The sequence below is a fragment of the Halichoeres trimaculatus genome, unplaced genomic scaffold (assembly GCF_033239565.1).
Source record: "Halichoeres trimaculatus isolate MK-OKI-2021-1 unplaced genomic scaffold, fHalTri1.1 fHalTri1_scaffold_11, whole genome shotgun sequence".
Lineage (NCBI taxonomy): Eukaryota > Metazoa > Chordata > Actinopteri > Labriformes > Labridae > Halichoeres > Halichoeres trimaculatus.
Window position 1 is genome coordinate 22,852,924 of NW_027437189.1, and position 13,318 is coordinate 22,866,241.

The 13,318-nt window shown below is 39.5% G+C and overlaps 2 protein-coding genes and 1 long non-coding RNA gene across 3 annotated transcripts; 2 read left to right on the forward strand and 1 right to left on the reverse strand.

Annotated features, from left to right (window-relative positions):
• The first annotated feature begins 1,391 nt into the window (after positions 1-1,391).
• dnajc22 (DnaJ (Hsp40) homolog, subfamily C, member 22) lies at positions 1,392-2,608 on the forward strand. The gene is made up of 3 exons (XM_074681746.1): positions 1,392-1,952; positions 2,056-2,348; positions 2,432-2,608. Exons 1-3 carry the CDS (start codon positions 1,418-1,420, stop codon positions 2,606-2,608), a joined length of 1,005 nt encoding a protein of 334 aa, XP_074537847.1. The 5' UTR covers positions 1,392-1,417.
• LOC141799496 (uncharacterized) lies at positions 1,521-13,300 on the reverse strand. The gene is made up of 5 exons (XR_012599241.1): positions 13,153-13,300; positions 7,679-8,272; positions 7,495-7,592; positions 5,546-5,710; positions 1,521-1,931 (listed from the first exon to the last, which is right to left on the reverse strand). It is a non-coding gene; the product is annotated as an uncharacterized LOC141799496 (long non-coding RNA).
• On the forward strand, positions 3,358-10,129 carry ikzf4 (IKAROS family zinc finger 4). Its single transcript, XM_074681745.1, has 8 exons — positions 3,358-3,508; positions 5,211-5,265; positions 5,364-5,471; positions 5,567-5,869; positions 5,967-6,134; positions 6,786-6,938; positions 7,061-7,192; positions 7,468-10,129. Exons 2-8 carry the CDS (start codon positions 5,226-5,228, stop codon positions 8,274-8,276), a joined length of 1,713 nt encoding a protein of 570 aa, XP_074537846.1. The 5' UTR covers positions 3,358-3,508; positions 5,211-5,225; the 3' UTR covers positions 8,277-10,129.
• Positions 13,301-13,318: the final 18 nt, after the last annotated feature.

Genomic DNA, 13,318 nt, shown 5'->3' on the forward strand with positions numbered 1-13,318 from the left:
GTGCGTATGTATTCCATTACTTTGTGCTCGTTATGGAGGCCCATTTTCATTTATCCAAATGCTGAGGAATAAATGAGTAAATCCTGACCAAGGAACTTAACCTTTTTTTACTCGATTACGTCCATCATAAGCCACTTGATTAATCATAAAGACACACTCAAGGTTGGGTTTATTCAAGACAGCGTTTTATCACAAAAAATAACATGTAGGAGCTGAGTTACAGTGCAAAATATTTCAAAGCTTCTAACCACCATTTTGATACACTTTATGACATCAGTATTAGGTCACCATAACACACACACTAAAAGACTGAAACCCTTAAGGCCTTATCTGTCCTTACTGCAGGTACTTCTCATGTCTATGGAGGCACACACTCTCCTAAAAATACATTTCTATTCTGTTCATTTCAAGAAAAAACAAGTCCTACTTTTAAGTTAAAATACTATTTCCTTGTTCGGGATATATATTTGTCACACAAGTAAGGTTTGTTGGGAACTTGTTTTATGGCACATGCTTTGATTAATTTTCGTTCAGTTTATGCTTGTATGGCAATTTTTTTCCATTTAAAGAACAAAGAGGCATCAAAGTACTATGTGCTATCCCTCCTAAATGTCCCTTTAAGGCGCTATCAGCTCACATGATCAAAGGGACTAAATGTTGATGTGAGCTGTCCATGACTTGACACTGCAGCATAATTTCATGATCCAAAGTCCAACTGTTGCAACAACGTGCACCAAAAGCTACACGGAGAGGATTGGAAAGGATTAATCGTTTATAAGGATTGAAACTGTGTTCTCAGTAAGTAACATAGTTAATTTTATACAAAACAGGTCATGATGAACATTTAAAAAAAAATTACATGAACAAATTGCTGTTAGATTAATCAAAATCCAGTCTTTTAAGAAGAGTTGTTATTAATATACCAGTTTTGTTCATATTTTGTCTCCAGAATTGAATATAATAACATGTAGACTGACAGCCAGCTAGTTTTCATACCGTGTAGTGACTTAAAATGACAATGTCAGTAAAAAACAGAAGAGATAAATCCCTCTTATATAATGTATTATTCAACCCAGGGAGTGGATCAGAGAGATTAAAACTCCCCTTGAGTGCCCTGACAAAGATGCCAGCAGCACACAGGAAATAAAGAAGCTAAATCAAATATGAGATGTGATGAAATTTCTAAATTTTATCTAACAGATGTCAGCAGCTATTATGCACCAATAGGCTCCTCCTTAAAGTACTCTAAAAACACAGACAGCTTTGTTTTCCCTGAATATTCAGTTGGTGTATTTTGGTTTTATATTTCTCAAATTATGAGACAAGACTCATCTTTTGAATAACTTCATTGCAGGTACTCTTTAAGGATGATGAGTATACACCTTTATGAAGAGGACTGATCAACAGGAACCAAAGGATGGGAAAAAGTGTAATGGTGACCTATGCCTTATGGGCAGTAGGTGGGCCGTTGGGTCTACATCATTTATACTTAGGAAGAGATAGCCATGCTCTGCTGTGGATGCTAACCCTGGGAGGATTTGGATTTGGCTGGGTCAGAGAGTTCATTCGTATCCCTGCATATGTTGCAGAAGCCAACCAAGGCACAGAAAAAGAGAGAAGGAGGCAACCATCTATTGGCCCTGTCAGATTTGCTGGACAGCTGTGTGTCGGGATTTACTTTGGCACCGTGGCTTTGATAGGGCTGAACTCTCTCAGGTTCTTCTATTTGATCGTTCTTCCTCTATGTGTGGGTGCAGGGGTGCATCTAGTGTCCAGTGTTGGACAGCAGACCTCTGATCTTCAAAAAACATTGACCACTTGTCTCTTGACATCCCCAATATTCTATGGCAGCACCTTTTCACCTCTTCCTATAAGCCTGGCTGCGAGTGTGACTGCTGCTCAGCATCGTAGGTTCAAACCTCCACAGACACCTGGAACGACACAGGAACTAGGTGAAATTATCATACAAATATAACAACACTGTGATACTCACTTGTTTACAGCTGTCTGAACTGTTAACACTTACATCAGTAACCCCATCTGTTTTTTATGCAGGCCCAAGGCTTTACAAGCTTGGACTGGCCTGGCTGGCTTTCTCTGCTCCTCTGGGTTACTGTATTTTCCACAACACCACAGCCACATTGTACTACCTGTCTGACTGTGTAGCAGCACTGCTGGATATCTTCTGGTTTCTGCCTTGGCTCAGAAGTGTATTAGAGTACATACTTTTGATGCCATATCGGATATTGTGCATTTTCACTGGAGGGGGGTACTATGAGGAGGCCTGGAGGAAGGTGCTGGAAATATTGCTGAAAGAATACACTGAGAAGGAAAAAGAGGCGCTGCAGGTGAACAATATAACAACTCTTGAATAGAAAAAAAGAGGATAAGACATATTTCCAGGGACTGAAGTTTCAATTTCATGTTGCAGGTGTTGTCCCTGGAAGTGGAGGCCTCTCCAGAAGAGATATCCCGCACCTACAGGGAGCTGGCAAAGAAATGGCATCCAGACCACAACCCCAGCAAGGATGCTGAAGCAATGTTTATGAGGATCCAAGAGGCTTATGAGGTCCTTCTTAGACACCACAGGCCTCGACGTTTCAAATAACTGCCCTTTATTCATTACTGTTGTATATAATAGTTTCTAGGGGGCAGTGAGGTTCATAATTGTATTATTTCCTCAGTTGTTATTTTTATGAAAACATACACAGAAAAAAGACAGACAGACAGACAGACAGTACTTGCATTGTGTTGACATTTTCACACAGCTGTCTGATTGGTTACTTGGCAGAGCCGGTTTCAAAGAGCAATAGGCTGCCATCTTGTGGTGCTATGGAAGTATCATCACCATAAATATTGTCATCACAAGAATTTTACGCATAATTTGATGTGTACTTGCTTCTGTAGTACATACAAAAACAATTTCAGAGCCCGTTTCCTTACAGTTTGCGTAGTGAAAACTGAATTTTATTATTCAAACATCTTGTTGTGATGTAAAGGACAGACGTCAAAGAAAGAGGGAAAGATGTTATACTAACACGCCCACTGCACTCTTATCTTGCATTTCCGGGAGAGGATTTTTTAATCATAAATAATATCTTAATCCAGAATTGACTCAACTAAATGTAACATGCTTCATGGCCTGTGTTTTCTAATAAAAATGTACATGCGCAGTATACTACGTCAAGTCCTATTCTGTGCCTATAAGTTCTTCTAAAATGGAATAAATGTCATCTAATTTCTGCCACCTGTTCCTGTAGCTGTCATGCATCGATGCATTCGACGATCATTGAATCAAGAGCTCTGTTGTACAATTATTCGGTCTGTATCCCAGCATGGGCCCGGAAGTTGTTTGGGATTCCCAGGTAAAAAAAAAAAAAAAAAAAAAAAAATCCCGGAGATGCTGTCGTCGCCTGGGAAAACAAACAGCTATCCAGACAATTAAAAAAGAAAACACCAGTCGGTCGCCAGGTAGGGAAGAGGCTTGTGGACTTCGCCGCAACGCTCGGTAAGACCATCAATCTGCCTGAATTTGAAAGTACGGCATGTTTTTGAGTAGTTGGTCGGGTGAATGCCATTTGTCGTGTGGTCGGGTGCCATAGCAACGGCTCATGAGAAACATTGTACAGCTCAGGCCACTTTGACGTGCTCGATGCTGGATGACAGCAGCCTTCATGCGGATCATTTGGACAGTGGCAACTCCTGCAACAAATTGCCGTTATGTCTCGCCGCTGTCTGGACCGTCTACGAGCCGACTGGTGCTGTAACGGAGCTTAACCGAGCAGCTAAAACAAGTAGCCACTCACGGAATGAATAGTTATTTGAGAATGTAATGCTATACGTTTTTATTTTTTTAATATTTGACCATGTCGGGCAGAAAATGTTCATATCGGCTCTTGGAGGCGCACGTCCCTTTTTTTTTAAATCGCTGTGCCCTGGTTTGACTGGCGCGTCTCCCGGCTGCATCAGCGCCTGTTGCTCCCCATGCGGGGCCAATGCCAGGATATTAATTCTCCCTGCGAGGTGTTGTCTCCGCCCCCCCTCTCTCCACTGTCTCCTCTGCTCATTGTTGTCATCCATTAGACCAAAAGGTGCAGCAATGGACATCTGGGTCTTTCTCTTTCACCATAAAATCAAATAGAGCCCAACCTGAACTACTGTCACACAAAATGATGAATTTTATGTCTGTAAATGTTACTTAAGACCGCCTGAGTCTCACTTTGTTGTCTGCTGGGTAACCTGGCTGTGGAAACTACCGAGAATTTTCCCTCTAAATGTTTTATTGCTTCACATGCAGACAGCATGGCTGGGGTTAAAAAGGATCTAAATGATCTAGACTTAAAAACACAAAAAGGCCGTATCAAAAACACACACAGAAGCACACACGCGCGCGTACACACACGCACACACACAAACACACACACACACAGGCAAAGAAAAAAAATTTAAAGCATACAGACAAGCAATTTATATATATATATATATATATATATATATATATATATATATATATATATATATATATACATATATATATTTGTGTGTGTGTGTGTGTGTGTGTGTATATATATATATATATATATGTATATATATAAAGCACAAATAGGATAGATAGATAGATAGATAGATAGATAGATAGATAGATAGATAGATAGATAGATAGATAGATTTGCCAATGTTTATATCCCTTTAACACAATGCTTGAGAGCTCTTAATTGCAATGGTGCTATCTTGCCCTGAAATCCTTTCCAGTCCTTTACCACGGGTTCTAGTTTAGATTTCTACGTGGGAAGGTGTTCCAGTAACTTGTCTGATGCTTTTAGTTTTAACTCCTCCTCTGAAACTCTTGGTTGTTAACTTTCTCTTCCTGGAGCCTCTCATATTCATTTTCTGACCATGTGCTGAAGAAAGTACATGAGACAAAATCAGCAGAACAGAGCCCAGGGTGACCAGATTACTTCTGTATAGTGAATGTATTATAAGAAGCTTGAAGCTGAAATTGTTAAGTTGTTTGTATCCCAATTCTTGTACCAAACAACATCTGGTAAGTATATGTTACATGGTTGATATCAAAGTCAAGTTAAAAAGTTTTGAATATATTATTTGTTATTTTTCTGTGACAAATATTTAGAGAATCAAATCTTTTTTTTTCTTTTTTTCCAAAAGAAAGAGAGTACAAAAGACTAACTTTTTAAATCATATTTCCTCAGGCATCTGGTGAGAGAATGAATGCTGATGACTGCAATGGACGCTCATTTGCACAAGGTAGGTTGGTGTCCAACTGAAAAACTACCATAGTTTTTTGTGTGCAGTCTCAATAATTCAGTGTTTGCTTAAATAATGTGAGAATATTTATGTTTCAGGTAATGAAGGAGAGTTGTCAACAGAACAGGATTTTTATGGTGGATTGCAGGGCCCTGCAGTGAGGTCCCCAAACAGTCAGCAGTCTTCACCACATCGCTCTGTCAGTGGTCAGTCATCATTACAGATGTACAATCTGCACAGATTCTTCATTAAAATGAAATAAGGAAGTAAATGAGTTTACCTTCATTCTCTTTCTACACAGCCAACTCCATCAAGGTTGAGCTCTGCAGCGATGATGAGTCACCGGGTGCTCCTCAGGCAGAGAGCAGAGAGGCTGTGAGGGACGAGAGCAAAAGGGATGGCAGAGGGGATCCCATGGAAGAAGGGGTGACTGAGTATGCTGGGCCTGGAAGGGAAAGAGCAGGTATTTACAATGAGATGATCAGCTCAAACCCTGCTTCACCTGGACCCATCCGGCTGCCCAATGGGAAGCTCCAGTGTGAGGTGTGCGGGATGGTCTGCATTGGTCCCAATGTTCTGATGGTGCACAAGCGAAGCCACACAGGTGAGCACAAACGAACACAATGTAAAGGAAAAATTGCTATCAAATTTGATATCAATAACTAAAGGCACTGTTTCTGTGTGATCCTCTGTTCATCCAGGTGAGAGGCCATTCCAGTGTAACCAGTGTGGGGCTTCCTTCACACAGAAAGGGAACCTGTTGCGTCACATTAAACTGCATTCAGGAGAGAAGCCTTTTAAATGTCCCATTTGCAACTACGCTTGTCGTCGGAGGGATGCCTTGGCTGGACATCTGCGCACACATGCAGGTAAAATGAGGCCTTGATTGCATTACAACACAATATTGTTCCTTAAAGAAACAAGGTATAGAGTATGTAAATGATGGTGTGCCATGAAAGTAGGGATTAATTAGAGCGGTCCATTTCTCACTTCTGTGAATCACAGGGGAAACAGACCTACTTCACCACAGTGTAGGGTAAAGCACGTGAAAAATATGACATTTAACTGAGAAACAGGAAATCCTGTTTTTGTGTTTTCAGACCTTGAACACACTTAACAGGTGTTCAAGGTCTGAATTGTACAGTAAGTCTTTGATCGATCTTGGCGGGCTTCATAGGTTCAATTTCAGAGAAAAGATTCTTACCGATTCGGATTTCGGTGAATTGACGTCAATCACTCTGACGGGTTGCCAAGATGAGATGTTGCGGTTAAGATGAAACGATGGGGTTGAGGGTTTGGCGTTTCTTTTACAAGCAACAGAACAGTTTCGGTAATTGCTGATCAATGGGGAAATCCATTATCTCACCATTGGCAGAATTTTCATATTCCCACTCATTCCCTCTATTTATGTGTAAATAACCATCAGCAATGAATTCAGCCACATACTCCACACACGATGAAATCTTTGCTATTTTGTATCCCCAAAATGAGGCGGCTAATTATGTTGCTCTTGACTGCAGTGTCTTCTCCAACGGTGGGAAAACCTTTCAAGTGCACCTACTGCAGCCGCAGCTACAAACAACAGAGCACACTGGAGGAACATCTGGAACGCTGCCACAGCTATCTGACCAGTCTGGACCACCAGGCAGCACTCAACTCACAAACAGCACATGGTAACAAATCACACAAAGATTAACTTAACATATCCTCAAAGTACTGATGAAGGGCATTCAGACTGAATTACAAGTCACACATAATGTGAGGGTCAATAAATCAAGGTGATGTATGTTTACAGGTGAAGAGCCAGTAAAAATAGAGGCAAGCATGAAACCAGAGCTCCAGCCTCCAAATGACAAATTCCAGATTGTGGACAGACTGGCTATAAGCATCACCAAACGCAAGAGGTCAACACCGCAGAAGTTTTTGGGTGAGTGTTTCTCTTTTAAAATAGGTAAGGTGAGGCGCTGACATGACCAAGTAGTTAGGTTGCGTGCCCCGTGAGGTAAGTCCTTGAGCACTTAGCCAGTGTTTAAGTCCAACCTGTGGTTCACTTCTTGGGTTTTACTACCCATTCTCACCCTGAATGAAGGCACAACATGCGTGATAATTTAACTTTAAAAAACAGGGAAGGTGTATTTAAAAAAGGCACTTACTTACTTTTCATCCTTAAACTTTGAGTTGTTCATGTTTTCTTTTTTGTAGGTGAAAAGCACATGCATCTAGACCTACCTGAAGCACCTTATGAATTGTCCTCTGGCTCTGAGAAGGAGGGGGACCTCATGAGCTCTCAGCCTGCTGGAGAACCTGCTGGTCTGGCTGGTTCACATCTTAAAGGTGAAAGAGTCAAGGGGGAGAACCATGAGCCACCTGCACTGTCTCACCTCCATCCTGCCTTTCTGTCAGAGTTACGCACAGTTATGGGCTCCATCAGCAGCAACCTGCCCTCCCAAGGCTCCCGAGTCCACAGCGGAGGAGGACCAGCAGCAATGATGCCTCTTGGCGTGGCTGGTGAAAGCCGTGATGACCAACCCCCAGCCCACAGCCACACCACCTCACCTAACGGCTGCCCCGACTCTACAGACACAGAGAGCACAGCAGAAGAGCAGAGCACAAGGGCTACTGCCCCGACAAGTACCTCCAACAACCACCACCTTAACCACTACCAAACCCCAGCACTTCCCCGTAACCATTCCAGCCCCAGCCAGGCCAAAGACTTGGACCCTGGGTGGGAGAGGGCATGTCCTGTACCCACTGTAATGAGCAAGAGAAACTCCAGCTCCCTCCTTTCTTCTGGGGAGGTCATACAGGTGTTGGACAGGGATGGCCAGCCAGTGCGCTCCTTCCACTGCCGCCACTGTCGCATCCTCTTCCTGGACCATGTCATGTTCACCATCCATATGGGCTGCCACGGCTTTCGCCAGCCATTTGAGTGCAACCTCTGTGGCCACCGCAGCCAGGACCGGTACGAGTTCTCGTCTCACATCAGCCGTGGGGAGCATCAGGTGGGCTGAGGGGAAGGGTCAAAGGTCAGGGGAGGTGAGGTGACTGCTTCTCCTTAAATGGGCTCACGTTTGTTCTGCACCAGGTCTGTTGCTTTTAATTGCTAGCTTAAGTACAAATGGTTTTATTTTAAGATATCTATTAAACTCAAGCCGATGAAAGATTTAACCCTTTCACTGCAACATTTAAAATTAGATAACTAATTAACTGAAATTACATCCTATTAATGATTGCACTCCCTTATCTAATCATCAAGCAAAATGACCAGTTTTGCTTCAAAAGTGCCTTCTTTGAGGATTTCCTCTTAACTTTGAAAAAAATGGAGGGGGACTGGTGCTCAAAAAACTTAACTAGCCATCTTTTCTAAGTGATTTTAGCTAGTACTTTTGACGAGGGAGTTAAGAAAAATACCTGCATACATTTTAAGGAGGATGTATGGAATGTTCAGTCTGCACTAAGAGCTTGTTTTTGTGAATGGAGATGGTATTTTGTACAGTTTGTCAGGTAAGTTTAATATGCACTGAGAGCTTTGTGCCTCTGGGTTAGGGTTGGGCTTTTGTCACGGACAAAGCACAGGAACGGATTGCCTTAATGCCTACAGTAGCAAGCTGCTGTAGGAAAACATTGTTTACAGCCTGGTGGGGCAGTGTGTGAAAATGTTTGCAGCTGCTCAGAGAGAAAAAGACAAAAAGGAGCATTTAAAGGGAGAGAAACTTGAAGAAAATTGCCAGAGGGTAAACTGGTTAAGATCGATAGTAGGGTTTCTGGATTTTAAAGCAAGCCTTTAGGAAACTGGTGCAGATCAGACCCTGAGCCAAGTAGTGTACAGTAAGAGCTGACCTTTATGGCCCAGGGTGCTTTACCTACATGGGATTGAACATTTACCTGCTTATATATGAACATCTTTGCAGAAGCACTTGATGGCTTTACTATTTTCTTCTCTGTAATTCTTCTACTGCACTGATAAATTGCATAATATTAACAACAGTTGATCCGTCAATTTGCAACACCGGTGAAATTTGAATGGGACTGGCCTTCTACAAAACCTCACAGCTTTGCACTGGTTCTGTAGTCTACACTCAAATTATTTTTGTAGTTTTGTGCTCAGCAGTCAGTGCTGAGAATTTAATCAATCTGCAAAATGTAAGTGATTTAACAAAATAATTATTTAAAATAGATCAACAAATCAGTTGGGATCTGTTCAGTTATCACTTGTGATTATCTATTTTGTGTTGTTTGTTTCAGCCTTGGTGTATTTAATCAGCTATATTCCAAATCTTATCCAGCATATTCCTCAAGTCCATGAAATGTTACCTCCTGCTTCTTTATAGCACCCAAAAACCTTATTGCTACCGTACGGTGAGTTATCAGATAATGTTAATGTTGGGAACACGAATGAGACCAAACTCAGTATTCTTACTTGTTCTTGTGGGTTTGCTGCTTCATAGTTTTTATTATTTTTCTTTAATTGCAGGCAAAAATATACTTGAACTGTTTGAGAAAAAAAGCTATTTGAAATGCACTTGGTTTGATAAGTAGAGACGTGTGTGTGAATGGAATATAGCATGTGTGCTTGACATTTTCTGCTTTTCCCTGAATTGTGAATTATTTTTGAACTGTGAAGTAATTTTAAGAAGTGGAAACGAGGCATGGGTTTTTGTCTCCTTGTGTGAACTCTCAATGTCTCAATGATATTTTTGTGAATGATGTAACATGACAAAACACTTTACCTCAAAGTTAAAGATGTTAAACTGCCTCATTACTGTATTTCAAAAAAAGTCACGTTGCTTTCCAGGATGTTACTGCAGTCAGACTTGTGTGCCCCTCGATATTCTCAAAACTTTTTACTGTCAATAAAGTTCAATTTATTGTAAGAGTGTTTTTCTCTAATTTAATTCCGCTTCTCTGTCCTCGTGAGTCTCTGTCCCTCCAAACCCCCAAAATGAAAAAAAAAAAAAACAAAAAACAAAAAACAATAAGCCTAGGTTTTTGTGTTTCCAAAAATAATATTTTTGATAACACATCATGAAGGGAAGAGAAAATACTTTTTATCTCTGCCAAAAACCTGCAGTACAGTTAAATCAAAAATTACACTTTCAGATGTGGAGCTTGTTGAATTTAAATAGCCATGAGTGATAGTGATAGGGTGCGCCTATAAACCTTGGAGTATAACATTGTATAATAATTATATTCGTTAGAGAATTATTTAAGTTATGTACAAAGGTTTGTATGATGGTGTATGTATGTAATATGTATGTAATTGTAACATTTAAATCACAACTAATATCTAATGCATTTGCAGCAGTAGGGTAGCCCACAACTAAAGGATGGATGTATATCACTCTCTTGAACTTTAACTACTCACTGTTTAAAAGCTGACTTATTCTGTTTTAATAAAACAATTATCAAAAACATCACTTTTCCTGGATTTCAGAATTTAGAAAGATTAATTTAGAGCACAGAGCATAAGGGTAAAAAAGATTGATAGTTTCCCCGTATAACTAGATTACAGACCTTTTAAAAGATAAAGAAAACAAATTTTAAAGACATTTTAAATTAAATAACTCTGTGTCAACAATCCAGCTGTAAATAACTCCACTCATTTTGTTACATGTTAATGCTCACTTTTCTGTATTTATGAAGGGTTATTTTTTTTAAATTCTGTGAATCTTTATTTCCTGATACAAACCAGTGTGAATGTGCAAAATTATATGAATTTTTTTAATCATCATTATGTAAGATGATCGTTAGTGCAAACAGGGGACCCCTTTCCCATTTGAAATTAACATAATCATTCAAATACAATATTTTTTCTAATTTTATCAGATTATAGATACTTAAACAATACAATTTTCAGGTTGTGAAGTTTTCACTTATATTATATATATTGTGAGCCCGATTCAAAAAATGAAAAATATGCTCAACTAAAATCTGAAGTAAAGGTGTTTAATGCTGAATTTTAATCACTGGTCAAACTAGAAATAATCTTAATCTTACAGACTAACATACTTAGTGAGGAATCTAAATAAAAACCGACAGGTGACAAACAGCACCACCATCCTGAAACTTTGACTATTTTAAACATGACCTTTTGTGCTGTGTCAAAAACCTTTGTTGTGCAAGTTTTAGGAACATTGTGACCTTTTCCCTGTCTGCAGTGGAAAACCTGTTGTGTTTGCTTCAAATTCCAGGTGCAACATAAAAAGAGTAGAAAAAAAACACAGTGTAAATAAAATATTGTGGCACAGATGACAGACACGGTGCTGCCTGAATAGTCAGTGTCGGTATAGATTTGGTGATTTATTATTTTATTCAGTTCTCTCTGTTGTTCCCTTTAGTTGAATTGAGTATCTTTTGTTTTGTTTTTATTCTCTTCCTTTACTGTTGTTGTTACTCTTGTTAAGTGTGTTATTCACCCCACCAGTGCTTAAAAAAGAAAAAAATTAAGATTACGAACATCAATAGTGTTAGAAGGTTGAATCAATTTCAATTTGGTTTTAATAAATGCACTCAATAAAAGAGGTCTTTAATTCCAACTTGAAGGGATTTATGAAAGTTTTGAACCTTAAGGTATATGTTTTTTTCAAAAACTCCTGCACCCAACACAAGCTTTTTATTTTATCTTTATTTATTTTTTTTAATTTGCAGCCTTGACGTTAACATTTTATGAACAATAGTGACACCACACCAAATGCACTTATTCTCATTGGGTTTAGTGATTTAGCCAGTGCAACAAGCAGGCTTACTGTGTGAATATGTGGGCTAAGGAACCATTTCAAAGATTTTTATTTACCACCAGCTATAAGAAGTCATTGGTCTTTGACTGATTCCCTCAGAAATCTGTTTATGCACTCCTCAAGAAACAATTTTGATTATTTGTCAGTCAAGTGAAATCCTTGAGGAGTTGGAATTGCATTTTTTTTTCTTTTCTGTTTCCATACTTTTGTTGAATTTTGAGGGTTTAGTAATCTTGCCTTTGGATTTTTGGAATCATAGTTGAAAATCTGTTTTCTTATTAGATGAAGTGATTCAAAGAAGTAAGGGCAGAGACCTAAGTAAGACCCTCGGTTAATTGACCAAATTTAATCAAAGAAATGGCTTTACATGATGTGGGTTTACTGTTATAGTTTGTTTTGGTTTTGCTGCTTAATTTCTTGTAGTGTGTTGATGATTTTGCTGCAATGTAGCCTAATTCACACTCCAAAAATTGTGTAAAATGCTGATCATTATTTTAGGATATAGCTGGGTGCCAGATGCAAACAAGGGGATAAACTGTGAAAAATAGCGGCAGTCATCTTTTGTTTTTGTTTTTCCTCTTGTCTTCGTATGAATCAAACTAAGTTTATAACACTATATCTTCAGTTGTTAGTGTTTTCTTTCTATCAGTGTAAAATCAAAAACATTAAACAGAATCAACTTTAGAAGTATGAATTTTTGCGGGGTATATGATATCTCTGTTTCTAGTTACTCTTCAGCTGCATCTGGATTTTCCGACTTTTGACTAGAAAAAGTGCGTTCGGAGAAAAAAAAAAAAATCCATCCCGTTTCCACAAGGTTTGGTTAATCTTACATCACTCAACAATGGCAGCCTCTGCAGAAAAGCCACAAGTGAATGATAAACGTTGTCTAAAATGATTTTCAAGATTAAGTTATACGCATACAGAAAAGCTGGTTCTGTATGTAAGAAGAGTGGTGCTTATTTGATTAGCTAATATGTTAGTGGTTCGGCAGAGAGTCATTGCAAACAATAGCCTATCTGAAATTAAGTCTATAATTTTGATCTGTCACAAGAGCTCTCACTCAGCGAACCTGGTCTACTTCATTTTAATGTGCTAAAAGACTGGAGTTGTCACTGTTTAAATTCCTCACCAGTTGCCACAGCATTACCTTGTCACTGACAGCCATTTTTATTCACGGCCGACGCTGTACATCTGTAACGCTCTGAAGTCGGGGTTTTCGACTCGGGAAATCCTGACCTCCGAGCTGTCTGGAACGCAGCATTCACCCTCCTCGCCTTCTCGTCTTCTTCTCCTGTTTCCGGTGGTGAGTCAAC

What these genes read in the sequence shown, in the direction of transcription:
- dnajc22 (XM_074681746.1), top strand. Translation starts at nt 1,418, where the DNA reads ATGGGAAAAAGTGTAATGGTGACCTATGCCTTATGGGCAGTAGGTGGG. An exon ending in TGGAACGACACAGGAACTAG is followed by an intron (nt 1,953 to 2,055) that starts GTGAAATTATCA and finishes TTTTTTATGCAG; the next exon opens with GCCCAAGGCTTTACAAGCTT. An exon ending in AGGAAAAAGAGGCGCTGCAG is followed by an intron (nt 2,349 to 2,431) that starts GTGAACAATATA and finishes TTCATGTTGCAG; the next exon opens with GTGTTGTCCCTGGAAGTGGA.
- ikzf4 (XM_074681745.1), top strand. Translation starts at nt 5,226, where the DNA reads ATGAATGCTGATGACTGCAATGGACGCTCATTTGCACAAG. An exon ending in CAACTCACAAACAGCACATG is followed by an intron (nt 6,939 to 7,060) that starts GTAACAAATCAC and finishes GTATGTTTACAG; the next exon opens with GTGAAGAGCCAGTAAAAATA. An exon ending in AACACCGCAGAAGTTTTTGG is followed by an intron (nt 7,193 to 7,467) that starts GTGAGTGTTTCT and finishes TCTTTTTTGTAG; the next exon opens with GTGAAAAGCACATGCATCTA.